The sequence below is a fragment of the Convolutriloba macropyga genome, chromosome 15, assembly GCF_964194025.1.
Source record: "Convolutriloba macropyga chromosome 15, txConMacr16.3, whole genome shotgun sequence".
NCBI classification, from domain to species: Eukaryota; Metazoa; Xenacoelomorpha; order Acoela; family Convolutidae; genus Convolutriloba; species Convolutriloba macropyga.
Genome location: NC_134482.1, coordinates 17,661,325 through 17,689,207, shown reverse-complemented (window position 1 = coordinate 17,689,207; position 27,883 = coordinate 17,661,325). Strand labels below are relative to the sequence as shown.

Sequence of the window (27,883 nt, the reverse complement as noted above, 5' to 3'; positions counted from 1 at the left end):
ATGTTGGGTGTATAGTATCTGTCCATAAGTTGTTTCCTTGAAGTTGAGGAACAATTGTCACACACACTCTTCATCTGGGTACTCATAGCCCTAATTGACACTCCTCTCGGACCACCTGATGTTGATGACTCTGGGAAAAACAAACAAACAAACATGATAAACAAACTTTTTTCTCTCTTTGCACTAAATCTTTAGGAAAAGCAACTTTCAGTCTTTTAAAGTCTACAAAGTCCGCTCAAATCGACGTAAAGGCTTTGATAGGTTTTGGCGAAGCAAAATCAACGGAAACCGGCAATTTCTTATGTTTGAAAATTGAATACGATTCAGTTCATATTGTCTGCTAAAATGAATCTCAGTATTTTAGAACTGAATTCCCAAAAAAATACAAAAGACCTACTTTTTTTCCTACTTTCGATTAAATCCGACTTCGATGTTCAAGTTTTGAAAGACACCTGACCAGACCTGGATTGATCACAGAAAGGTTCAGCTCCAGGTAAAAATAGACAAAAAATTCTCCAGACAGCTGTTACAAATCAAAATATACGTTTCATACACAAATCATGAACTCCCATCTTAAATTCCTTTGCAGTATAATGCACAAAACTTCAAAACACAATCCAGTACTTCGATTTTGATGGTTCGGTTTTTTAGAACATAACCAACTAACATGGGGTCAGAATGCTCTGAAGCCACTTTTTCGTCAGTAGCTAGCTACGGTTTAGGGAGATTAGCTTTAGCCTAACTGAAAGGGCGTAGGGTGGAAGGCGCACAGGTGGGGAGGGATGAGATTGAGGGCAAGTGAGACGTAAGAGCTTCGGGAGAGAACACTTAATGCCCTGCAAGCGCTATTTGTTTATCCCGTTTTAAAGGACGAAAAGACAAAATGTTTAGTGTAACGGCTGCTCTCCTATCAGAGTCAAGGAAAACTTCACACCGCCCCGTTCGTTTCAGGGGTTTCAAATCTGTCCGGATATTGTGTTTCTGCAGTTAACTTTTGTGAACTGTATAATCCGCTATACTGTAGATTACCGTTGCATTACTTGTTGCTCAATAATTTCAAATAACTAATTGTTCAGCTTAGCTGAATAACAAACTTGTTTCAAACAATTAAATTTTGTTTGAATTTTGGTTAATAACTCAAATTATGATTCGAAAATGCAAAACCCTTATGTGCAGCTCTAGGTAACTGTCCTAGCGACTGCTTAGGATAAACAATTTCTATTTCGCAATGTTTTAATGTTCTGGGCGATCTTTTCCCGATAGTCAAAATTAACAACTGTGACCAAATTCGCACTTCAGTCAAAGTAAACAAATGTGACCAAATTCGCATTTTGTGCTTTTCAGCGCACTCAATTGCTCAATAACGCAATTTGTGAACTATGTTAGGCTTCGTTAAAGCCAGTAAAAGAAACTGACTTTATGCTTTGCACAAAGTTTCTCTTAGGAACTTTGTTCCTCAGAAAGAAAGTTTTGAGAATATCAAAGTTAAATCTCTTTTCACAAGTCAAAGTAAAGTTAAAACTGTACAATCACTAATATGATCTACAGAAACAAGACACAATAACAAGTAATTTACCGCTCAAGAAATTGTGCTTCAATACGCACTGTATGTCAGTTTAATATAACCAAAATTGCAAATTTCCTGATTTTTGGTAGTTTTTCAAGCTCCAAATTCAACTAATGATTGGTTGTAGATAATAATGTCGACAGAATGTGAACACTTTTCTATAACGTCACTTTTTCAGTGTAAATTGGATGTCATGGGAAGTTTGTTAACCATGTAGAAGTTTTGTCGAGTATTCTGTATGAATAACAGGTTGATTCGCAATCCAATCGCAAAGAATCTGATGCAATACTGTTAAGTCGTAGTATTGTTTTGCTGTTTGTTGAGGTAGTTCGAGTTTGAGTTATAGTTTGACTTCATGAGTGACGGTTGCGTACTAATAATAGTTGCTAATTATAAATGTTGAAGAAAATGAACAAATCCAAATGCCTTCGATAGAGTGTAGCATTAAATTTCGCATGTCGCGCTATTCTAAATTGAACTGCTTGAAATGACCTTGAAGCGCTATTCAATTTAGTTACTCAGTTATTAAGCCCAGCCGCAATATCGCCGGCCCTGTTTTCCATCGCGAAAACATCTTTTCCAGGTAGTACTGGGGCGAGCTTCACTACTGGTCTCTTGTAAGCTCCGTCGTTCGTTCGAACTATCGCTGATCGAATCACACCGTCAGACCCATCGATGGTCTCCGTAACTCGACCTAGATTGTAATGTCCACGCTTATCACTGTCTCCGATCAACCAAACGAGATCGCCTTCTTTGAGGGTTTCGTTCGCCGTAGATCGCCATTTTTGTCAATTATTCAGAGTTGGCAGATATTTTTTCCGAAATCTGTCCCATATGAGATTTGCATAGGCTTGAGTTTGTCGAAATAGTTTTCGATGATTAACAAATTCCTCTGCGCATGGTAGGTAGGGTAAGCAAACGTTCCTGTTGCCAAGCAAGAAGTGATTGGGGTTCAAAGCTTCTAAGTCATTAACATCCGAACTGACTGGAGTCAAAGGTCTCGCGTTCAACGTCTGCTCAACAATACACATCGTTGTTGAAAGAACGTCCTCGGTGACTGATCTGTTCCCCAAAAGTGCATACATTGCTTTCTTGCAACTTCTCACCAACCGCTCCCATACTCCTCCAAAAATGGGGTGCTGCTGGTGGATTGAACTTCCATCTGATTCCTCGCTGAATTAGATGTTCTTCGATCCCTTCTTTGTTCCATGCTGCAACATACTCTGCAAACTCTCTTTTAGCTCCAACAAAGTTTGTCCCGTTGTCACTGATGATTGTACTTGGTTTGCCTCTTCGCGCAGTAAATCTCATTATTGCATTGAGACAACTGTCTGTGTTCAACTTAGGTACCACTTCTATATGCATCACTCTCATAGTTAGTCATGTAAAAAGACAACACCATCGCTTTTCATTTCTTCGCCCAATCTTCACCATGAAAGGGCCAAAGTAGTCAACTCCAATAATTGTAAAGGCTGTTGAAGCATCTAACCGCTCTTCGGTTAGATCTGCCATGACTGGTGCTATCGTTTGTGCTCTGCCTTTTCTGCAGGTGACGCACTTGTTCTTGATTGATCTTAAGGCGTTTCGTATGCCTAATATCCACATCTTCTGCTAAACAATGTTTCTTACATGCTCAGTGCCTTCGTGTTGATTGCCCTTGTGCTCGTTTCGCAAGAATAATTCAACCGCATGACGTTTCCAATGTAGCAAAATTGGATGCTTTGCATTGAAGTCCAATTGACTTTTGCCTGTTCTGCCTTTGGCTCGAATAAGTCCTTCTCTATCTATGAAGGGTGAGAATTGTAGGATTTTGCTGCCTTTTGGAATTTCCTTTTCAGCTTTGAGAGTTTTCATCTCTTCACCAAACTGTTCTTGCTGTAGTAACTTGACGATTCATGCTTTTGCTTTTTCTCTTTCTTCGATGCTGGCTATGAATGTTGCTGGTTTGTGTTTCCGCGATGCTCGCTGTACGTATGCCATTGTATTCACTAATCTGTTAAAGTTACTGAATAGTTCCCACTGAATAACAGCTTTCTTTTCTTCAGCCTGTACCATGAAGACTGATGAGGGTATATTCTCTTCATCGGATGCAAAGATTAGGTTAACTTGTTCTGGCCACTCACTTTTTGGTCGCGTCAACCAGGCCGGCCCAGTGAGCCACTCTTTTCTCTTGAGTTCCTCAACGTTGATTGCTCTGGTGCCAATGTCTGCTGAGTTGTTGATACCGCTCAAATGTTTCCACTGTGAAACATCAGTTGTATCTAGTATCTCAGCCACTCGGTTGGCCACAAACACTTGTTGCTTGCGATGGGAGCTGTGGATCCATTGCAATACTGTAGTTGAGTCTGACCAAAAACTACAACTTCTTATTTTCAATTCGTGTTCCTTGACTATCTGTTCCTTCAACCTCACTGCCATGACTGCCGCTTGTAGTTCCAATCGCTGTATTGAAAGATGCCTCATCGGTGCCACTCTGCATTTTCCGATGACAAATGCTAAGTCAGCTGAGTATTACTTTGGTTGTGAACGTAGATAGGCCACTGCACACATCGTGTCTTCAGATGCGTCAGCAAACACATGAAGTTCCTTGACTATCTGTTCCTTCAACCTCACTGCCATGACTGCCGCTTGTAGTTCCAATCGCTGTATTGAAAGATGCCTCATCGGTGCCACTCTGCATTTTCCGATGACAAATGCTAAGTCAGCTGAGTATTACTTTGGTTGTGAACGTAGATAGGCCACTGCACACGTCGTGTCTTCAGATGCGTCAGCAAACACATGAAGTTCGGTTTTATCCTTCTCTCTGGTGAAGTACCTTCTATCGGTGCTTGTTTCAGCCACTATTGGAGGTTGTTCTTTCCATTTCAGGAATTCTTCTTCTTCACTAGGCTCCACTTTGTTGTCTCAATGTTGTCCATTCTTAGTCCACATGCTTTTCAGAAGTCGTCTCATATGAACACTGAACGGAGCAAACAATCCGATCGGGTCGAATACTGAAGATACCAGTGACAGAATCTTCCTCTGGGTTATAAGTGCTTCAACTTCCTTGTTCGTACCCCTGCCGACTTGAACACTATCGTCAGGAACAGTCCATTGTAGTCCTAGTACCGAGGATCCCTCCGTATTGGGTTCCACTTCGACTTGCTTCGTGTTGTTAATTGATTTCAAGTCTTCCCGAATTGCTTCAGCAACTGCATAGTTGTTGCTTATCCACTTCTTCAGTTCAAAGCCATGCTGTGAGAGAAGAGGTTGTAGTTGATTGAAGACTTGAATTGCATCTTCAGGGGTTTCTACCGATTTGATGAAATCGTCCATGTAGAAGTTGTTTTGTATTGCCTTTGTTGTTATTGGATACTCTTCTTCGTTGTCCAGTCCCACTCGCTTGAGAGCGTAGTTTGCACAAGTTGGAGAACTCTTAGCTAAAAATAGGTGACGCTGATATTCGTATATCTAAACAGGTTCGTTTGTTCTAGGACGCCATAAGAACCTCAAGCAACTTTTGTCCTGTTCGGGAACTTGCACTTGTAGAAACATCGATTCGATGTCAGCTGTCAGGGCTATTGGTCCTTCACGGAATCTTAAGATTGTTTCAATCAACCCATGTAGCAGATCAGGTCCTGCTAGTAGCTTATCATTTAGGCATTTGTCTTTGTACTTTGATGCGGCATTGCAAACACGACTTACTTTGCCAGGCTTGTTCGGGTTTAGCACTGGATGGTGTAGCAAATACCATTCTTTCTCGAAGGTGCTTTTCACTTCGGACTCGTCCAATATCTTTACGAATCCTTTTTCTACATCTGTATCTATTGACTGTTGGTACAAACTCTTCAAGTTTGGGTCCCTTTGGAAACTTCGCTCCAGTGAGTAAAGCTGACCCAGGGCTGAGCTGTAGTTGTTCGGTAGGTTTGGCTCTGGTTCACTCCACAGCATTCCCATTTCGTACCGCTCGCTTGTGAACTTCGTCGTACTCTCTAGCATCTTCTGTGCCTGCAGTTCCTTCTTTGACTGACTGACGACGTTGATTTTGGAAGCATAGGTTTCTATGTCCCACCAGGTTTGAATATTCTCTGCCACTTTCACATCTTCAGTGAAGGCGAAATGACAAACATTTTGTCTTCTTTTTCCCGTCATGGGTCCACTGACTACCCATCCTAGCTCTGTTAGAACGGCGAAAGGTTCACTTCGTGTTCCTATCTTATAGTCCAATGGGCGTTGTAGCTCATAAGCATCTTGACCAAGGAAGATGCCATTTTCCATCAAGCTGAAGCTTTTGTTGGGTAAAACAATCAAGTGATTGAAGCTTTGCTTCAGCTTGTTGTAGTTGTAGTTTGTGTTTCCCAAGGAGATTGACGAGTGTGCAAACGCTTCGATTGAATGCACCTTTGAATGTATTCCCTTTATTTTGAGAGGAACTCTTTCTGTCTTCAGATCCTTCGTTCCGTGTACGCCAGCTATGTTGAGCGTCACATCGGTTCCTTGGGCTTGTGCCCGTAACTTCTCTTGCACACTTTGATCGATGAATGAAACCGTTGATCCACTATCGAGGAAAGCATATGTGTTCAACCTGTTGCCACCGCTGTGTATTGAGACTGGACCTATTTGAAGAAAACTAGTAACTTCGTGACTCTAGTTGATTGTTGCTGCGCTTACGTTGACTGCATGATTGCCCTCGTCCATTTGGTTTTCTGAGTGTAGCAATCGGTTGTGCTTCTTGATGCATCCATTGATGCCGCACGCATTGACTTAACAATCTTTGATTGCATGTCTTTTGCCTAGACATCCGTAACATAAGCGTTGCTTTCTCACTGCTGCGTACCGATCATTCACACTCATGTTCCTGAATAATGGACAGTTCCATTTTTTATGAGTGCCATCAGCTAGCGGACAGTGATCACTTTTCGTTTGCTTCGTTTCTTTCACGTTGGAACTTGCACTGAAGTTCGACGTTTTCGAGAAACGGTTGTCTCTATTTGTGCTTCTTCGGTCTTCTTCTCTTCGCTCTCCCTTGAAAGCTGAAAACCCTTCGTGCACGAATGCTATCCTTGATAGCCATTTTTCAAACATGATCAGATCAGGCCAATCTTCATCTTTATCATCAACATAGAGTCACCACTTCTCTTTGAGAACTTGGGGTAGTTTATCTACTGCCATATACAATGTCGAGCTTGATTGCAGATCACCGATCTACTTGTACTCTTTGAGCACAATCACAAAGTTCGAAACAGTAACTGAGAAACTGATCAGACTTGTTGAGTTGTGTGGTTTCACCTGACTTGCTTTGCGAAGGCTGTCCAGTTGTGCATCAAAGATCACATGAGGCCTTCCAAGTTTCCTCTCCAGAATGCTCCATGCAGCACCATAGAACTGTAAAGAATAGCCCATTCCAGAGATTGCTGACCTTGCCTCGCCTATCACCAGAGTCTTCAGATGGCTCATTTTCTCTGAGTCTGGTATTGGTCGTTGATCCACTGTAGCAATGAACTTACTAGACCACTCCGGCCATTCGATAGGGTTTCCATCAAAGTTGTTCAACTTCAGCTTTTGTAGGCTACTACTACCTGTGTACCCACTGTTGTATCGTAGTAGACCAGCTCGGGGGGAAACGTCTCGGTCTTCAACACTTGAGGATCGGTCTCGTGAAGTGCGATATCGTGAGAAGTGACTATACCTGTTCAATTCAGGGGTGGCTTCGAAGCGAGCTGTTGATAGTTCTGGTGTTAGAAGGTTGTCGATCCTGCTGGAGTCTGAAACATCTCTCTTCTTTGTGGTCCAGTTGAAGGGTGATTTGTCTCGAGCACCAGTTGATTGGGAACGAGCATCTTAGTTCTCTAAGGCTCTTCTCTTCACTTTGCGCTCTAGCTCACGCTCTTCCTCCAGCAGTTGATGCTTGGTTTCCAGTTCCTTCATTTGCATTTCCAGCTCTAGCCCCCTCCGCTTAAACCGTGCTTGTTCCAGTCGCATCTTGATATCAAATTTCTTCATCCTTTCCTCTCGCCTTTGTTTTGCTGACGATGTTTCCGAAACATTCTCCGTTTCTTGGCCACTTGCTGTTGCTCCATTTTGCACTGTTTGAGCAACTTGGCCGTCCGTTGGGTAGTTGTTGTGGCTCTCGCTGTCATTCACGGCTTGGGTTGCGTTGCTTTGCTCCGCATTCATTTCTGGTTGCGTGCCTTTGCTTATATATGAAAGCCAATGATAGTCCAAACTTGCTTTGCACTTCCTTGCTTCTTTCAGATGTTCTTCAACGAAATTTGCTTGTTAGGGCACAAGCTTGTTTTGACGCTGCAGTTGCTTGGGTATTTCTTCCTCCAGGAGGTGGACAGTCTGTTGATAGAGGACCTTTAATTTGTTGGGTCGATCTGAATCTTCAATTATTTTGTAGCCAAGACTTCTTTCAGTGTCAACTTCTTCCACTAACTCTTGAAGCTTCTTATCGTACCTCTGAGTTGTTGATTGAAGCTCCTCTCTGCTGGTTGTGCTTGACTTGCCTGGTTGCTGTTCGCTTTTGCTTTTTTGGTTTCCTTTGAGCAGGGTTCGCACTTCAATTTCTTTTTTGAATTGCACTCTTCTGTTCGCCTCGCTGGCCTGTTGGTGTTGATTTGTTTGATTCTCTTTAAGGGGTGCCTTCGGCACTCTCTTCATCAGATTGGACAGCAGTTTGCCTTCCACTTTACACTGCCCAGTTCGTTTCAGCGGTTTCAAATCTGTCCGGATATTGTGTTTTTGCAGTTAACTTTTGTGAACTGTATTATCCGCTATACTGTAGATTACCGTTGCATTACTTGTTGCTCAATAATATCAAATAACTAATTGTTCGGCTTTGCTGAATAACAAACTTGTTTCAAATATTTAAATTTTGTTTGAGTTTTGGTTAAATGCAAAAACCCTTATGTGCAGCTCTAGGTAACTGTCCTAGCGACTGGTTAGGATAAACAGTTTCTATTTTGCAATGTTTTAATGTTCTGGGCGACCTTTTCTTTTCCCGATAGTCAAAGTTAACAACTGTGACCAAATTCGCACTCTAATCAAAGTAAACAAATGTAGCCAAATTCGCACTTTGTGCTTTTCAGCGCACTCAATTGCTCAATAATGCAATTTGTGAACTATGCTAGGCTTCGTTAAAGCCAGTAAAAGAAACTGACTTTATGCTTTGCACAAAGTTTCTCTTACTTAGGAACTTTGTTCCTCAGAAAGAAAGTTTTGAGAATATCAAAGTTAAATTTCTTTTCACAAGTCAAAGTAAAGTTAAAACTACAATCGCTAATATGATCTACAGAAACAAGACACGATAACAAGTAATTTACCGGTCAAGAAAGTGTGCTTCAATACGCACTGTATGTCAGTTTAATATAACAAAAATTGCAATTTTCCTGATTTTTGGTAGTTTTTCAAGCTCCTTTTATGCTGCTAGTCACGTGGATTTGCATGTCAAATTCAACTGTTGATTGGTTGTAGATAATAATGTCGACAGAATGTGAACACTTTCCCATAACGTCACTTTTTCAGTGTAAATTTGATGTCATGGGAAGTTTGTTAACCATGTAGAAGTTTTGTCGAATATTCTGTATCAATAACAGGTTGATTCGCAATCCAATCGCAAAGAATCTGATGCAATACTGTTAAGTCGTAGTATTGTTTTGCTGTTTGTTGAGGTAGTTCGAGTTTGAGTTATAGTTTGATTTCATGAGTGACGATTGCGTACTAATAATAGTTGCTAACTATAAATGTTGAAGAAAATGAACAAATCCAAATGGCTTCGATAGAATGTAGCATTAAATTTCGCTTGTCGTGCTATTCTAAATTGAACCGCTTGAAATGACCTTGAAGCGCTATTCAATTTGGTTACTGAGTTATTAAGCTCAGCCGCAATATTTAGACAAAAAATTGCTTGAGCAAAAAATCGCATTACAAAAAGACCCCAGGACTTAAACAATCATATAAATCTTCAGTAATCCTGCATATAATCATTTTTGATGGAAGCTGTAGTTTTCGTTACCAAGACGATATCCTGATTTTTAGAAATTTATTGTGCTCGAACAATAAAAAGTCATTTTTTTGCTAAACATTGAAAGACTGTATTAGTAAAATTTCCTTTAGAAAATTTCAATATCTTGTGGAATTGTAACTTTTTTCCATGTTTCACAATATCAATTTCCTTTAGTATTTGCCCCCAGCACCATTTCCGCAACATTAAAAGCCATACAATGTCCGATATATTTCTTGCAATAAGCTATTTAGTACTCTCTGCTTTCAGCACAAGTTTTGACACAGCTGTGCTATTGTATCTGTTCATAAAATTTTGGTTTGAGATCCTCTATTTCGACAACACCAAAAAATTTTGGGTGCGAGATTAACTTGTTTGCTCGAGTAAACAAAAATTGACTATTGCTTACATTACAGATTTCTGACAGATAGTTTGACAAACATGTCCCGAAACTGTTATTTCTGTTTTTCAAAATCTGAATTTGGTGATGGAAATCTGATAAAACGGCCGTCTCTCACATTTAAAGAAAACCTGGAGGGGCCAGGAATTTAGCAATCTCTTCAAGATTTTGTCCGTGGATTAACAAATGTATAGCTAAAATTCATTTCTAAGTTTGTTAAAACAAATTCTGATCATGTCGTTTTATATATATATATATATATATATATATATATATATATATATATATATATATATGGATCGGAAGGCTAGCTATCTGGATCCGATCGGCTATCTGGATCGGAAGCAGTAAAATTTAATTAAAATGCTGAAACTCTACAAGAATAAATGTAAATTTTCTTAGTTTTTGTTGTTTTTTAATGCTTCGACAGAACTGTAAAAACAATAATTTTTCAGATCACAAGAATAAAGGAAAGAGCAAAGAAGGTTTTTGATTAACTTTGAGGATGTGTTCTAGTCCTCATTTATTTAAAAATCTGTGCGTACAATTAATTTTGTTCGTTTTATACATTTGGTTGTATATTAGGTGATTTTCCCCCACTCAAATAAATGGTTTCAATTACCAATTGAACTGAGCATAATGAACAGAATCGATTCAACCAAATGCTGCATAATAAAGAGCAACCAACATTCTTTTAACTCGTAGCGAAATAACGCTGACATGGACTGAACTCTGATTTCAACCATTATTAATTTTGTAATTTTTGTTAAGCAAACTTTGTCATTTTGTATGATTATCTATGTTTTTTTGCATAGTCTCAACTTCATTTTAGCTTACAATTTTAATTTAGTCCTAATTGCTGCGACCCCCACTTTTAGTGGGGGGGGGGGGGGGGAGGAACTATATACTCAAATGGGTTTTTTTGTTCAGTCAATTTTGGCCGATCGATATATTCATCGTAGAGAGTTGTTAGTGCTGTCTTCAAAAAACTCGTCCAGCGTAGAATATGAAATTAAAAAGATTTTTATGAATTTCGTTTTCTAACTTGAGTTATCCTGGTTTAAAATTTTGTGAATATTACACCTATTTGTGAATATTAGACTGATTTTTGTTCACCTTTTCAGGAATTTTTGCCTAAAGTTTCGTCAGTTTCAGCAAAATATGTACAAATTGTTAAGAATAACACTGTTGATTTTATTTTGAGATCCAAAAAAAATTTGTTGATTGTTTTCATTAAAATTTTTGGCTAAAATTTTCGCTAAAAATTTCAAAATTCAGCATTATTCAACAAAAATTGCACGAAGTAAGATACTTTAGTCCACTTTGATTAATTTTTCTGAAATTACACACCAAAAACAACTAACAAATCCATGTTAATCTGAAAAAATAACCAGTTCTGATTCCACTTCTAATGAGAGTAGTCTAGAATTAAAATTTTGCCGTTGTTTGCTACTCTTTGATAATCAAAAACGCAGCACTTATTTTTGATCTTTTAACTAACAAATTATCAAGATCTATTACATTCGAAACAATTGAGTTTTCTCAATGGACAAACAGCAATTGCAAAGCTGGTTTTTGTAAAATCTTGGACTGTTACAATCGAAAGATAAATCGGATTGTAATCAGTCGGTCTATTTTTAAAAAAATCATTTTTTTATTTGAATTAAAGAAGAGAACAACTCAAATTAAAGCTCACTGTTGATAGGTTTAGTTGGTTTCCTAAGCATTTCCAAATTACTCCATCTTGTTTCTTTAGTGGACAAGTGATGGTTGTTTTGAGTTTTTAAAACTTTTTTTTTTTTTAATAAAAATGGCATATTGAAATTTGCCACAACTTTTCCTTCAATTTGGTCAACTTGTTGCCTAGTGTCAGCAAAGAAAGAATGTTTCTTCTTCATTTTTTTCCACTGAACTTAAATTTATGCTATTTTGCGGTATTATGTGATAAGTTATGGTTTTCTGTCTTTGTTACAACCAGTTTTGGCATTTTTTTTCGATTTTTAGGCATTGGCCCGTTTTTTACAATTTTTTCCCTCATTTTGTCACAGTATCACATTACTGTCAGTTCACATATTACCCTATCGGCGTTAAATGCACAATTGAACGGAGAAAAGACCTTAAAGGCATAGAGGATGGTTTTAGCGGCATCGATACCCCTTTCTCGAAGATAATAATTGAATGTTTACATTTGTTTTTAACTGTCGTTTTTATTTTGTTACTTTAGTTGTATGATATTTGCTGGATAATTACAGGTTTCATTGGTTTTCTATGAAAGGAAAAATGGGCTAATTTTTTAATTTGAGTAGATAGGTGATGACTTCCTGACTTAGAAAACAATTAATTACAAAAATAAAAAACATTTTTAACTTCGCATTTAAGTCTTCTTTGTATATATTACATAGTGTCCTTAATTAGAGGTTCCATGCGACATTGGTGTTTTTAGGGGAAGGTGCAAGTGTAGAAAATTTAATTTTTCGACAGAATTCGTAATGAATTTACTGCTTACAATACGGGTTTTTGGCAAAAAAGAGGAAAGTACTTTTAAATTGTCTATTTGATGTTCTTTTTGTAGAGGTTAATCAAATTGGCAATAAATACAAATCTCAAGTTCTTCATTTGGACGAAAGGACAAACCTATTTCATCAATTCAATTTATATCTACTGGCTTTCATGTCCGAAAAAAATTCTTTTCAAAAAAAAATGTTTTTCTTTTTTTTTGCGCCTTTATTGTGTTTTTGACTACTGGTTACCTCTTATCAACTGCATTATTGGAATTCAAGAACAAATCAGTTGAACGTATTTCGATGGGGTTTACAACTTCGGTTTACAGCTTTGGAAGCGTTTTTTCGCAATTCTTTTTTTTGTTTTTTGTTCCTTGTCTCTATTTGTTGTTCTTTTTGTAGTTGCATCCAAAACTGAATAATGCCAGTATAAATGCCCGTCCTGAACAATTGTGTGTAATCAAAAACTTGTTGGATGATTTCAATTGCAATCAAATGGCTTTCATGACATTGAAATAAATGTTTTATAAAAATTACAAAAGTATAGCTGAATTCTGCCTTTTTACCCCGTTTTTGTTTACTTTTTACCTATTCTCACTAAAGAGAAGTCACATACCAAATCCACATTATAGGCGTTTGAAGGCTCTTTTGAACATATTTTCAGTGGCAAAATTCGACTTTACGTCTTCGGAAGCGTTTTCTCGCAAGTGTTAATTGAATTTTTGTTTGTTGTCTCGATTTGTCGTTCTTTTTGTAACCTAAAAAAAAGGAATAACTACAAGTCTTAGTGCCCTCCTTTAAAAACGTATGTAACCATAAAGATAATGGATGTTTTCAATTGCTATCTAATGGTTTTCCTTACTCTGAAAATATTTTTCTTTTTAAGTTTAAGCCAAATTTTTTCCTTTTTTCTTTTTGTTCGTTTTTGTGTAATTGATTCCAAGCCTTATTATGGAGTGGTCCCGTATCTTTTCTAGTGAAGTACAGTTTAATTTGTTTTTCTTTCTGCTTTATCTGGCGCTATTTTGGCCTTGTTAATAAATTTTTTAAAGAAAAACGACATAAATTTTGGATGTAATTAATGTTTGTTGTTTTTGTTTGATTTTGTTGTTCGTCTTGACTTGCCTTCCTAATACTGGCTGATCTCATCAATCTAATGCAACTTTTTGTACTCCACTGCGTCATTAGTTTTGAAAGCGATCTTTTTGTTTGTACATTGCTTTTGAAAATTACTCGAAAAAAAAATTGAAATTTTATCGGTTGTTCAATTTTTAGACATTTATGCCAAAAATTTGAATGAGCGGGGTTGGGACTTAATGTGCGAACGCACTTTACAGGGCCTCCTTGTCTCAAATTAGAGTTTCATTTTTAATTTAGACTCTATTTCAACTTTAGGTTTCAATTTTAATTTAGTCTCATTTTCAAATTAAAGTTTCAATTTTAATTTAGACTCTATTTCCAATATAGATTTCAATTTTAATTTAGTCTTAATTTCAATCCATTTCATTCTAGTCTCAAATCCAAATTTGTATATTCAAAAATTTTCTGACTTTTGTTAGACAAATGAAGTTTAAAATACGATTACAATTAAGAAACTTGAAGAATATGGAACAATATTTTTGGAACTCACTTGGAAATTGTGCACCTTCACTGTATCTGAAACAGAAAGAGACACTAGTTAATCCATATGCTGATATAGAAATAAGATATCTCACTTTTTTCAAGTGTTTTGTGATATTTGATTGATGAATCAGAAATCTCATTTGATTGATGTGTTTTTGAATAACTTTTTATTGTTTTGTCCTAAGAATTTTACAAAATAACTTTTACAAAGTACGCGAAGCTTCTTTTACGTAAAGTACCATAAGTACTTTTACAAAGTACAATGAAATAACTAACGTCTTCGCATTTAATCAGATCAGTTCCAGTGTTTAAGGAGAAATAAATTAAAATTTGCGTTTGAATAGCGGTGGAAATAATTATTTGTCAACACAAAAGAGCACCCGCTTTTTTTAGCGATGAATTCGTTTTAGCAGCTGCGGATTTTAATTATGATTTTTTTTGTTGTTCAGTCGAATTATAAAATTTATCAAAAATTATAAAAGAGTAAAAGAGGTACATTTCAGGTACTAACTTGTTGATCATGCGTCGCATGTAGGCCCTCTTAGCCCTGGGTTCCATACTCTGGACCCATCCGGGGATCAAATAGCTCTCAGTTATCTCCACTGGTTTGTAAACGTTCCTCCCTCCCGCCAGCCATCTGGAACCTAAAACAGGGCTCTTCATTTGCGGACAATCAGCAGATACCATTAATGAGATAAAAATTTAAAATGGTGTTCAAAGTTATGTATAAAATGCTATGAAAACTGTGCATTTTCAACTGTTTCAAGTTTTCGAAGTGTTGATTTTATGTAAGAGTTTTGCTGAAAAATATGCTCAGTTTTTGACCGAAATTAGTTGACATGTGGGGGGGGGGGGTGTAGCGAATTCAACTCTAGATTAGATTTTAAAATAAAATTCTAACCTGATTTGACGGATGGTGATATCTGCTTTGCCCTGTACAATCTTCCCGCTGCTGATGCTGATTTTGCCCTCTTTGGGGATAGAAGCCCATTAGTTCTACCCGATGGAGGGGGAGAGGGGAAGCCTGCCTGCTGCTGGGCAACTCCTGCTGCTGTGTGGGCGAATGATTGATAGTCTGGAAAGACGAGGAGACATTTCTGCATTCATTTTGTAACACTTTGGTAAAAGAAAAACAAGCTCAATTTAGTTCAAACCTAACTTTTTTTGTTACCACGACACAAAAAAGTAATAAGCACGTGTCCCAGGTTGACGTGCGCGTGAATGATCAAACCATTAAAAACGCACAGGGGGAGGGGGTAAAGTGCGGTTTTGATTTCATGGACGATCACCATATAAAGTCTACCTACATGAACGAACTTTTAAGTCAAAGTCTGCCTAACGTCTGATGATTAACGAGCTAAATTCTGGTCATTAACAAAATATAGCTATTATTATAATGATACAAATACAGCTAGGGTACCAGTTAAAAACGGCAATAAGCGCCGGTATCCCGCCAAATTTACCTGCGAATTGCAGCTCTGTGCGACAGCTACAACAACATCATTAACAAAATTTGCAATGATCTTGTTCTGAATAATGATGATGACAAGAAATATTGTCGGAAAAATATCTCAAGCTGATTTTGAAAAATTTCCACTAACGTAGCTTAGCATTTAATTCGTGTAACATTTCAATTCACAAAAACCTCTTTCATTTTCGTCTTTTTTCAATTTTCATTCTTCTCAGCCTTTTATTGAGTATCCTCGTGTAACAAAGCTGTTTCGAGTTGCACCCACTTAACATTCAACAACAATTCCAAATTAACATCAAATTAGTAGACCAGACGGTGGCTAAAATTTGCGGGATCTTTGTGACATGAGTGCGTATAGTTTAGCCGGTTTACAAATACACAGTTGTTCAATTTGTTGTTTATATGTTATTTACCTGCACTAGTAGAGTGATGCTCCATTCCGTACCCTTTGACCCAAGTTGTATTTCTTGGAGAAAATCTGAAACATAAAATGTTAATGAATATTACCACACGATTGTTATTAACATCGAGCAGTTAAAATTTTGGATCTTTTCCGTTTGTGTCCCCCCCAGCTTAGTGAGTGCATATTATTTGCACCCCCCTCCCCCCAGGCGCACGTGCGATATTTTTACATACTGATTTACTGTTTAGTGACACGTGCTCTGTAACTGAGGGGGGGCATAAAATATTGGGGGGGGGGGGGGGGGGGCACAAACGGAAAAGATCCAAAATTTTTGTTCCGTCTTTAGATTTTTATTGTTTAAACCGCGTGGTAAGCTTTCTATTCTATTAAAAACAAGGCTAAAAATGACATTTTAGTCTAAAATTCAAATGCTCAACACTTTTCTCTTGGAAATTGGAAACAAACCTGATCTCACGGTATGACAATCGTGGACTTTGATTCTCCTCATCTTGATCACCTTCCACAATATCTTGTTGACGTTCCTATAATAAAATTTTTAAACTGTTTTCCGAGTGAAGCAATTTCCGGAAATCTTAGCAACATTGGCGGAAATTTTTAGATCTCATGATTTGGTACCCAGAACGTTTTAAGATTCCCGATTTAACCAGCATGGTTTCATCGAATGGTTTCGCTGAGTATATTGTTTAATTTTTATAACTAAAATCAAAGCTCCCCTGTAGCTTTTTTGAAAAAATATTGTTACCGAGTAAATGAGCAACGCTATTTGAATAGAGTGAGAAATGAGCAATCTAATACGTCATATTTCTTAACCATTTAAATGCACACAAATTCTCTTCTAATATACGTAGAAAGCTCCGAAAAAGTTCGTTTAACATTATTTTCGTCGAGCCTACTAATATACTGAATCGAGTGCGCCCCTTTTAGGCTTAATATTTTTATGTTTCGAAAACGTATTGGTGACCGATCTGAGCCGAAAATCAACTCAGACAAATACCTGCTAAAAAAGATCAAGCTAGATTTGCCTGTAAGTAAACGATGCTTATCGCCGTGATGATGCTACGAAACAGATGCCGTAAATTTTCGATATAATGTTTATGCCTTGATGTAAAGCGAGTATAGTTGGACAAAATAGATTGTACGTTTTGAATACAGTTGTCTCAGCGTTATGATATAGAGTGCTTATATGAATTAACATTCCGGTAGTCTGATTATTGAGTTTTTATACAGCTACATTTTTGGTGCCGCGACCCGGGAACCTACATTTCAGGTGCCGCTATATTTTCGGTACCGCTCCGCTTTCGAACCACCGTTGTGAATGAAAACCCCAACTCGTATTAACTTAAAACGGGTTGCCAGTCTGCATTGTCAGATTCCGATACGTGAACAATCAAAAAGCAAGTCTACTAAAGCAATGCCAAATCCTTTATGCCCCATCACTTTTCTTTGGTTATAGCTGGAGAAACTTGACTACTACTTAACCCATTATTCGTTTTACTTTATAGATTGCCTTAGATAGGTTCTTACGCCGAAATTCTCTCTGAGCACATTTTCACTATTCCTCGTTTATTCTTACAATCATCCACAAATTACACTCCGCAGATTGGACAAGGGTAAGGCCGAATGGCAGAAATTCAGACATAACATGTGCAAGGGCGCCTTCATCTGGACTATAATGATGTGTTCACACTTCAGTTGCAGTGCTAACAGTCCTACCCTATTTGATGCCCCAGATTGGACATTGGATGACACGTTTACATGTACAGTTCTTCGCTGTTGCTACTTAGAAGAGATGGTTTACTGCAACTAGCGGCACAAACAAAACTGTAAGACTCATCCAATAGAACAAAATTTCTGATTGTTGTAAATTGATCAAAAACCGGCAAATCTAGCTAACCCCTCTTAAATTGACTCATACTCCTTTTTTTTCGGATAATTTTCCCCGGTTGCCGATAACCTACCCCTCATAATTTTTTGAGTTTGAAAACCCTGAGGCTAGGAGTTAGAGCAAAGCTTCTGAAATTCACATATCTTTTTCCGTCAGATCGTAAAGAAAAGCAATTAGTACTATCTTGACAAGTCTCAGCGAAATAGAATATTTTTTTAGAAAAGGGAGCTGAGAAACCCTTATATATACTTAGACTTAAAATATCACAAATCTTTTTCCGCCAGATTGTAAAAAAAAGCAAGTAGTACTATCTTGACAAGTCTCAGCGAAATACAATCCTTTTTGGAGAAGGGAACTGAGAAACTTTTTAAGAAAAAAAACATCTATTTTGAAAATTTTTTGGTCGAAAGTTGGGAAATTCAGACAAATTGGACCATTATGGCAACATAGCAAAAAATTGACCTCAGATATGAGAAAAAAAGTGAGCACATAATGCTATATTGTTCAATTTTGAAAATCTTTGGTCAATTTTGAGGCAAATCAAAAAATTTAGAAAATCAACAGCGAATATTGATAAATCGTACTTCCAAGCTTAAAACCGCCCAGTTTACTGGATTACCGTTCCGTAATCAAGAATTTGCAAAAATTGACCAAAATTTGAAAAATTGGAGAGATAATGGTGTGAGATATAAACTCACAACCTCCGGCTCAAAAAAAAAAATTGTCTTCTTATTATCTTCGTATCTCGTTTTCGTACCGTACCGTCCGCTTCGTTTTCGTTCCTTAACTTCACTATTCGCAATTTCCGTTCATTTTTCAGCAACGTCGCTCTCCCAAAAATTTTGTTTTTCGTTTTCGTTTCCAATCATTCCGTTTTTCTTTCATTCAGAGTTGTTTTTCTCCGCCTAATTTTTTCCTTCGATGTAGTATGTTATAGGCTCCGAAAAAAGAGCCATGGAATCACTATAATTTTCCCTTGTTGCTCGTTTATGTACCGTTTCGACCTTTTGAATTCTCCGTGTACCGTTTTTCAAAATCTTCGCTCTCCCAAAACTCCGCTTTTCGTTTTCTTCCGCTACTTTTCCGGATTTCGATGTAGTATGTTATATGTGATGAAGTATGTTGTTGTTTTTGCTGTAATATGTTGAGTACGCTAGTATGCTGGTTTGTTGTTTAGGTCTTATAGCTTTCTAGGGTGTGACTTAAGTTTATTCTCGAGTTACGGCTGGGTTGTCTTTTGACTTTTCAACTCTACTAATTTACTAGCCCTTCTGTTGTAGTATATTGATTTTGCTGCTGTATGTTTGTGTGTACCTGTACGATTGCTATTTGGTTTGGTCCTGTTGCCTTCTAGGGTGTGACTTAAGTTTATTCTCGAGTTACGGCTGGATTGTTTCGCTACTTTTCCAACTATCTTAGTCTACAAACACACTATTGTAATTTATTAAATTTTGCTGTAGTTTGTTTAATAACGTTAGTATGCTGATTGTTTGTTACGGTTTGGATTTTGATAGGATGTGACTTAAGTTTATTCTGGAGTTACGGCTAGTAAATTTCTCGACCTTTTCATCCTTTTAGTGTACTACTACATTGCCGTAAAATAATTTGTCGTTAAATTTGTCGTTATAGACCCATTATGAACTATATTAGATTGTCTTGCAGTAGCTTCTTTCCTTCTTCCTAGGGTGTGACTTAAGTTTGTTCTGGAGTTACGGCTAGGTTGTTTGCTTGAGTTTTTGCTGTGGTCTGCTAACATAGTTCTCTCCGAACTCATTTCCCGCCCGCTCTTTCCCGCCGTCCCGTTTCGTTTGTTTTCCCGCACGTCCCGTTTCCGTTCTGTCGCGCATTGCTCGCTCGACCTCTCGTCTGTTCCGTTTCCGTCACGTCGCGCGTTGCTCGCTCGACTTTCCGTCCGTAACGTCTCCGTTTCGTCGCGCGTTGCTCGCTCGACTTCCAGTGTGTCCTTTGCCTCCCTCCGCGTTGAACGCATAGCGTTCAGCGCTCCACTTCTGTTTTTGTCGGGCACAGTGTGCTCGACGACCTTCTTTGCTCTTTGGGTTGTTTGTTTTACAGACTGTCTACAGTGTGCTGTGTCTAGTGTCTTTTGCGTTGGGTTTGTTTTGCGTGGATTTGATTTGTTTGGAGTGTGCATATAATAGATAACCGTGTGCTGTGGTAGTTTTACTGGTACTTGGAAATAATAACATCGTGATGTCTAATAGTCTTGATCAAAAAGTCAAAAAGTTGTACGCTGCCAGGTCAAAGCGTGAAGCTGAATTGCATGCTATACATGAAGATATTCTTCATTGTATAAATAGTCAAAGTAGGCGAGTGAAAGTTGAACGCCTAGTAACAAAGTGCAACGAAGCATTTATGACTGTTGTAGACAAAAATGAGGACCTGATTGCATTTGCTGGGAAAACGGAGGATCCAAGTGCACTTGTTCCTTCATTAGAGTCTTACTTGGAGGCAATGACAACTAAGAACGACAAGATACTCGCTTCAACAAGAAACATCAATTCTGCTGATGATAAAGTGAGTGAGTTCCAGGAACCAAGGGCTTCCATTCGTTCTAGACTTCCCTCACTTATGACTTCATCAAAAACATCTAGTCAGTGTAAACATGATTTTGTAATCGCTAAAATGAAGCGCCAAGAAATTGAAAAACAGAATGAGGCAGCCATTCGTCTTGCTAAACAGAAAAATCAAATGGAAATAGAAGAACTGGAGGAAAACAACAGAAAACGGTTGGCAGAGGCAACTCTGCAAGAATTTGAATTGCTGGACGCCGTTTCTAAAGGTAGCCAATCTGAGACAACTGCAAGTGCTAGAAGCTTAATAAGAAGTGAAAAGGCTGTCCAGGACTGGATCAACACCTCACTTGCTTTAAGTTTAAACAATGAGAAAACTAGTGAACCAGATGTTATGATTGACCCTCCAGAATGTCCTAGCCACAACAACGGCAAAACAGTGGAAGATCAGAACACTGAAATGTCAAGGCATTCTATTCCAAAAAATTGTCGAGGCAATTACATTTTAAGCAATGAGACCTTACAGCAACTCGATCCTTATTATACTCCACCTGAAAACTTTTTGGCTGCTGCTAACACACAGGCGTTGTACCAGGCGCACCTAAGGGCGCAAATGGATCAAACAGGCCAGCAAGGCGTGGTGCTTCCAACCATAACTAACCAAGGAACCGCGGATAGTCAGCCACCTTCTGTACACGCCCCAGGGGCTTCTTCACCGCCCACTCAACAGCCCATTCCACCACAGACGTTCGGACCACAAGAAAATCAAAATAATGCATCCGAGTTTTTTACACACGCACAATCAAGGGGACTTGAAACATCAAGTCTGCCGAAGAATAATTTGGCCCAGCGAATGTGCTCCCAACAACAAATTAATTGTGTCCACCGAGCACCAAACGCCACTCTTCCTCCTTTTCCGACAACAAATCATCCAGCCCCCGCAATAAACGTTCCCTTGCACCCAAGCGCCCCACCAAGTCCAAACACTCAACAGCACAACACCGAACCCGCTCATCCTAATGACCTTCCCATTCCGAACCCAGTCTTCGCACCTAACCTCACTGCTCCCATCCCACACGCCCCTTTGATTAACCAGCCTCTCGTCAACAACAATTTTCAGAATAGTAATAACCGAGTACACAAAGTTGTACGTTCTGTTGCTCCTCCTTTCCCAAACATGCCCAATATCCCTCTCGGCCAAAGTTTTGTGCCAAATATGAGTCATTGGCGTTTTTCGCAGCACAGACCGTCATTAGTCAACTAAGACATTACTACCGTAAATAATGTTGCTCCAAATGTACAGGCACACATCGCACCATCAGTTACTAATATGCCACAACAAATATATTCGAATTCACCCCTTTTGATTGATATGCAATCACCATCCGGCACACATCAGGAAAACCCGATTGCAACTACAAGTAATATTGTACGTGGTCTGGCCAATCCGGTTTTTCTGCCAACATACCCTTATGTTGGGCGCACTCAGTTGAGATGGAGTGGTCCGCAGGTGTCTGCACCTGCTCCTCCGATACCAGACAATGCGTCATTGTTTAGGGAACTGGCTGATGCGATAACAAGTAAGAAAAACGACCCTTTGCCTGAGTGGAAACTTGCTGAGTTTAATGGCGACCCATTAAAGTGGCATGAGTGGTATGGTCAATTCAAAAGCGCGATTGACTCGCAGTCGCTCACTGATGACGTTAAATTGACGTACCTTAAAACACTGGTCACCGGTAAAGCAAAGATTGCAATCGCCGAATTTGCTTACTGTGGTTTAATGTACAAGGATGCACTAAGGACTTTAGAACGTAAATTTGGCCAGCCACAGGCAGTCGTAAGTGCACACTTGGATAAACTAAGCAACTTTCCGCCTCTTAAAATGCACAATAGTGATAACATCATAAACTATTCTGCAGCAATATCCAGCCTCGTCGGTGTTTTCAAGTCACTATCATATGATGCTGACTTGAAGAGCGCTTCCCTACTTAACCAAGCAGTACAAAAGTTACCACCAAACATGAAAGAGTCATGGTCGCTCTTTACGGTTAAGAAGCACTGGGTTAAGCCTACTCTCCTTGAATTTAACGACTGGCTTAAAGAAAAGGCTGAGGCCCACGATCTTATGAAACAAAGCGCAACCAAGGCAAGGCCTGAAGATAACAGCACTTCAGTAACCAAGACCAAAACAGCTTCAAAAGTTTTTGCATCAAATTAGCAACAAAGGGAAATAAAGAAGCAAATGCCATCTGCTTCCACAAACACTTTCTGTCGATGCATTGTATGCAAAGGTAACCACCGGCTATGGGAGTGTCGAGTTTTCAAGGAAAAGACTCCAATCCAGAGAGCTAAGTTGGTGGCGGATAATAAACTTTGCTTTTCGTGTTTACGTGATAAGCACACATTCCGCCAGTGTCCTCAAGCTAGAAGGTGCCGAGCAGAGGGGTGCAATAGTTCGCATAACACACTATTGCATGGAGCAGATAGGGTTTTCCCAACAAAACAGTCAACAAATCCCAATACTATCCAGTCTTCTGGCAACACAGTTCAAAGTAAAGCAACTACTAGTCAACAGCCGTCTAATAGGACCACAACAATGTCATCTGTTACTGATGTAAAGGGGCTCCTTCAGGTAACGAAATTGCAGTTGGTCAATTCGTCCGGTTTAGATACCAGGGCTTTAGTTTTGTGTGATACTGCCTGCAGTAACTCTTGGGTGGCCGGTAGTCTCGCAGATAGACTCGGTTTGTACGGTAAAGCACTAAAGCTAACAGTCAAGGGTATTAATACCGAAGAAATAGTTGACACTAGGATTGTTGAAGTTACTGTTAAACCAAGAGAACATCAAGATTTCGAGCCATTTACCATCAACCCTTTCTCTAAGGAGAATCTGAACGTCGGCTTAGATATAATTAACGTACAAGCCCTGCAGGAGACTTACCCACACTTAGCAGTTCTTGATCCCGTGACATATTCCTATAAAGCCATTGAGATGATACTCAGACAAGATGTCTATCACGCCATCCGCTCGTTGGAATACTTCTCTGCCGATGAGAAGCGTTCACCCGTTGCCGTACGCTTACCCATAGGTTGGGTCTTAAGCGGTCCGTTACCATCAAGTTCCTGTTTAACCTCAACGTGCTTTAAATTGAATATCGAACATGACAATGAGTTAGCAAATCAAGTAAAGTCATGGTACGACATTGAATCTTTCGGGGGCAAACCAGCAGGTCGACTCCAGATCTGCAGCAGACGCAAGGGCTCACGAGATCCTTGAGAGTACCACCATACACAATGGCCTGAGATACGATGTCGGAATGCTGTGGGCAGCAGACAACACCAAGCTCCCAAATAATTACTTCTCCTCCCTTGTGCAACTAAAGTCTCTCGAAAAACGATTGGCCAAGGACGAAGACCTTAGAGAGAAGTATACTAGTACCATCAAGGAAGACCTAAATAAGGGGTATGTAATTGAGGTTCCGGACGCTCACAAGGTTGAGAACCGGTCCGATAAAGAGTGGTACCTACCCCACCATCCGGTTTTAAACCCGAACAAACCGGGTAAGGTGCGTAGGGTGCTCAATGGGGCAGCAAAATTTCATGGTGCCTCACTGAGTAATTCTTTGCTCACTGGCCCTGATCTGCTACAAAATCTTATTTACGTACTTCTTCGCTTCCGACAACATCCATATGCCGTCTCCGCCGACATCGAGGGAATGTTTCTACAAGTTGGCGTGTTACCATCAGATCAACCATCACTTCGTTTTCTGTGGCGGGAGGACCCCACAACTAACGTTGTAGTGTATCAATATACGCGCCATATATTCGGGGCTAAAGACTCGCCCACATGCGCCAACTATGCATTACAACGCACTGCGAGAGACAATGCCAAGTTTTACCCCGAAGCTGCAAAAGCCGTCCTTGAAAACTTCTACATGGACGATTATCTTGACTCAGTGGAGTCTCCAGAGAAAGCCATCAATAGATCGAAGGAATTGGTATATCTTCTCCATCTCGGTGGGTTCAAGCTTACAAAGTTCGTAAGCAATGTACCAAATCTGGCTGTCCGAATTGATGGTTCCTCTCAATCTACTGAGCCCAAGGTTATTGTTTCATGTCAGGAGGATTCATCGCATGTGCTAGGGTTAAAGTGGGATCACACTAACGACACCATAGTTGAGAGTCGGTGTACAAGCTGCGCTATCATCAAGTCCCTCACGCAACGCTTGGTCCTAAATCTTGTCTCGAAAGTCTTTGACCCCATTGGTCTTGTCGCACCGTTTACCGTCGGTGCGCCACTGCTCCTAAAAGCGTGTCACATGACAACAATGAGATGACAAGCTCCCACAGGACATGGTTCAAAGATTTTTGGTTTGGAGTGCGGACTTACCAAAGCTTGAAAACATCAAAATTCCCCGAAGTTACTTTAAAGGACCCTTTGATAATGTAGAATTGCACATGTTCGGTGACAGTTCCCAGGATATTTTTAGTGCCGTCGCATTTCTTCGAGCCCGAGTAACAACTCCTACGGGCAAGGTAAAAACAGAGCTTGTTTTGGGAAAAGCGCGCGTGGCGCCAATGAAAGTAATGACTGTCCCAAAACTGGAGTTGCAGGCAGCTCTACTTGCCGCTCGATTGAAAAGGGAGATTATGCAAGCAATTACTGTATCTGTTAACCAAGTATTCATGTGGACAGACAGCACGACCGTTATCCAATGGATTAACTCAAATGAAAAGCAACCAATCTTTGTTGCAAACCGTGTTTGCGAAATTTTGGAGTATACCAGCGTTGACCAATGGAACCACGATGCAACTAAGGATAATCCAGCTGACGCTGGCACGCGTGGAATGTCCGCTGAGGTTTTGCAACTAAGCAGTTGGGTCAATGGTCCACATCTCTTAATTAACTCAAGTTTCCCTTTCGTACCGAACGAAGGCTTCATTAATAACATGAAACTTGGCGTCAACCAAGCAGTCATCATAGAAGACACTGTTTCTCTCGCTACATCTGTTAAAAAACAGATAACTCCCGTTCCGTCGTTATTCCCATTTGATAAGTTTAGTTCTTATCAAATGTACTTGCGCATTGCCACATACGTTTTCCAGCTTTTGCCGAAACATGCCGGCTACCGTAACCCGATGGTAGCATTACTGACCCTACTGAGCTTGACAAAGCCGAGCGTCATCTACAGTACTTGGTGCAAGGAGATTCTTTTGAAGCCGAAAGAAAAGATCTTCTTGACAATAAATTCGTTAAACGGAGTAGCCGAATTGCTCCACATTCACCGTTTATTAGTCGAAATGGGCAATTACGTTCCTCGGGCCGCATCAAGCGCTTAATTGAAGTTGGGTTTAATGTAAAGTATTCAACCATCTTAGATGCACGTCATCCGTTCGTAAAACTATTCCTTGAACACACGCACGTAAAGCCTTATCATCAAGGCGTTGAATACCTAAGATCAATTGTGCAGGAACACTACACAATACTGAAACTAAGATCATCCTTGCGTTCCATCAAAGCACACTGCCTGAGATGCCGAAAATTCAAAGCTGTAACTATGCAACCAATCATGTCTGACTTACCTAAGGAGAGACTTGCTTACCAGTCTCCTCCCTTCACGAACACTGGCGTTGACTACTTGGGGCCATTCTATGTTACTGTCCGCCGTACTACTGAGAAAAGGTGGGGCTTCCTCTTCACCTGTCTCACTACTCGCGCTGTCCATGTCGAGATAGTTACATCCATGGACACCAGCTCTTGTGTTATGGGAGTGGAGCGGTTTGTGTCACGTAGGGGTACACCTGCCATGATTTGGTCAGACAATGGCACTAACTTTATTGGAGCGGAGAAAGAACTCCGAGAAAGTATTGAAAAGTGGAACGTTGTCAACATTGCAGCTGAGCTCGCTCACAAAGGTTTAAAGTGGAGGTTCAATCCACCCAGCGCACCACATCAAGGTGGCATCTGGGAGAGAATGGTACGCAGTTTCAAGCGCGTGTTGTATACTATTCTTGGCACGCGTCGACTCACGGATGAGGTACTACATACTACCTTTTGCCTCGTGGAGAATGCTCTCAATTCGCGTACTTTAACACCCGTAAGCGCTGAGCTGATCCGTGCGATTTGAACGCTTTAACGCCCAACCACTTTCTTTTAGGAGAATACTCTACCGGTATTCCGTCTGTTGTCGGCAATAATGAGTTTGACCATCGTAAACGTTACGCCCGTGCGCAGTCGTACGCTAATGCGATCTGGTCCCGTTGGATCAGAGAGTACGTACCGACGCTGAACCGACGCTCTACGTGGCAGACACCTGCCGAGCAACACCTTAAGACCGGTGACTTGGTTTGGATAGTTGAGGAAACCAACCCTAGGGGTTACTACCCAACCGCTCGGATTGTGGAACTCCGTTACGGCTACGATAGCGTCGCGCGCTCCGCCGTTTTACGTACGTCGACCAGTTCACTCGTCCGTCCGCTTGTAAAACTTGTACCAGTTTTCCCAGCATCTTCTTCCGGGCCGGAGGATGTTACCGAGTAAATGAGCAACGCTATTTGAATAGAGCGAGAAATGAGCAATCTAATACGTCATATTTCTTAACCATTTAAATGCACACAAATTCTCTTCTAATATACGTAGAAAGCTCCGAAAAACTTCGTTTAACATTTTTTTCGTCGAGCCTACTAATATACTGAATCGAGTGCGCCCCTTTTAGGCTTAATATTTTTATGTTTCGAAAACGTATTGGTGACCGATCTGAGCCGAAAATCAACTCAGACAAATACCTGCTAAAAAAGATCAAGCTAGATTTGCCTGTAAGTAAACGATGCTAATCGCCGTGATGATGCTACGAAACAGATGCCGTAAAGTTTCGATATAATGTTTATGATTTGATGTAAAGCGAGTATAGTTGGACAAAATAGATTGTACGTTTTGAATACAGTTGTCTCAGCGTTATGATATAGAGTGCTTATATGAATTAACATTCCGGTAGTCTGATTATTGAGTTTTTATAAATATTTTTTGGGGATTAAAATATCTAAATACAAACACAATGAACTAAAATTTCGAATCTATGAAGTTGCATTATAATCACATTTGGAGAGTTTACTATTTATTTTTACGGAAGTTTGCTAAAATTTAAAAATTGTTACGAATTATTGGGTAGAAGAAGCGGGATGGGTGGCTTGGAGTGGCGGGTTGGGTAGGGTTGGTTTGTGGATTATCTAACCTGGTTAATGAATACGTTTGATTCGCTAGTTATGACGTCATCCAAATCAATCTGCACATCGGGACCTACAGCCATCCCATCTGTGTGAAAAATTTCCTCTTCCGAAGCTCTTTTGTTTTCTTGCGCACTTTCAACCTCATTGATTTGCTCAACTTTCCGCTGTTTAATTTTGACGTTGAGATCTTGTATGTCAGTTTGACCTTTCATTTCACCTTCGACCTCTAAATCAGTCATCAGATGAGCAATATATGGTTCTCCTTGCGGT

General features: G+C 39.6%; 1 protein-coding gene across 1 annotated transcript; it reads right to left on the bottom strand.

The window, feature by feature from the left end:
- Nucleotides 1–19: 19 nt before the first annotated feature.
- LOC142353888 (uncharacterized) lies at nt 20–27,746 on the bottom strand. Its single transcript, XM_075406117.1, has 7 exons — nt 27,619–27,746; nt 16,415–16,491; nt 15,960–16,024; nt 14,977–15,150; nt 14,587–14,719; nt 14,083–14,108; nt 20–130 (listed from the first exon to the last, which is right to left on the bottom strand). Exons 2-5 carry the CDS (start codon nt 16,455–16,457, stop codon nt 14,669–14,671), a joined length of 333 nt encoding a protein of 110 aa, XP_075262232.1. The 5' UTR covers nt 16,458–16,491; nt 27,619–27,746; the 3' UTR covers nt 20–130; nt 14,083–14,108; nt 14,587–14,668.
- Between the last annotated feature and the right edge of the window lie 137 nt (nt 27,747–27,883).

Excerpts from the sequence above, each read along its gene's own strand:
- LOC142353888 (XM_075406117.1), bottom strand. The coding sequence starts at position 16,457 with ATGAGGAGAATCAAAGTCCACGATTGTCATACCGTGAGATCAG. Across the intron at positions 16,025-16,414 it reads TTGTCATACCGTGAGATCAG|ATTTTCTCCAAGAAATACAA; the intron begins GTTTGTTTCCAA and ends TTTATGTTTCAG. Across the intron at positions 14,720-14,976 it reads ATCACCATCCGTCAAATCAG|GTTCCAGATGGCTGGCGGGA; the intron begins GTTAGAATTTTA and ends GCCCTGTTTTAG.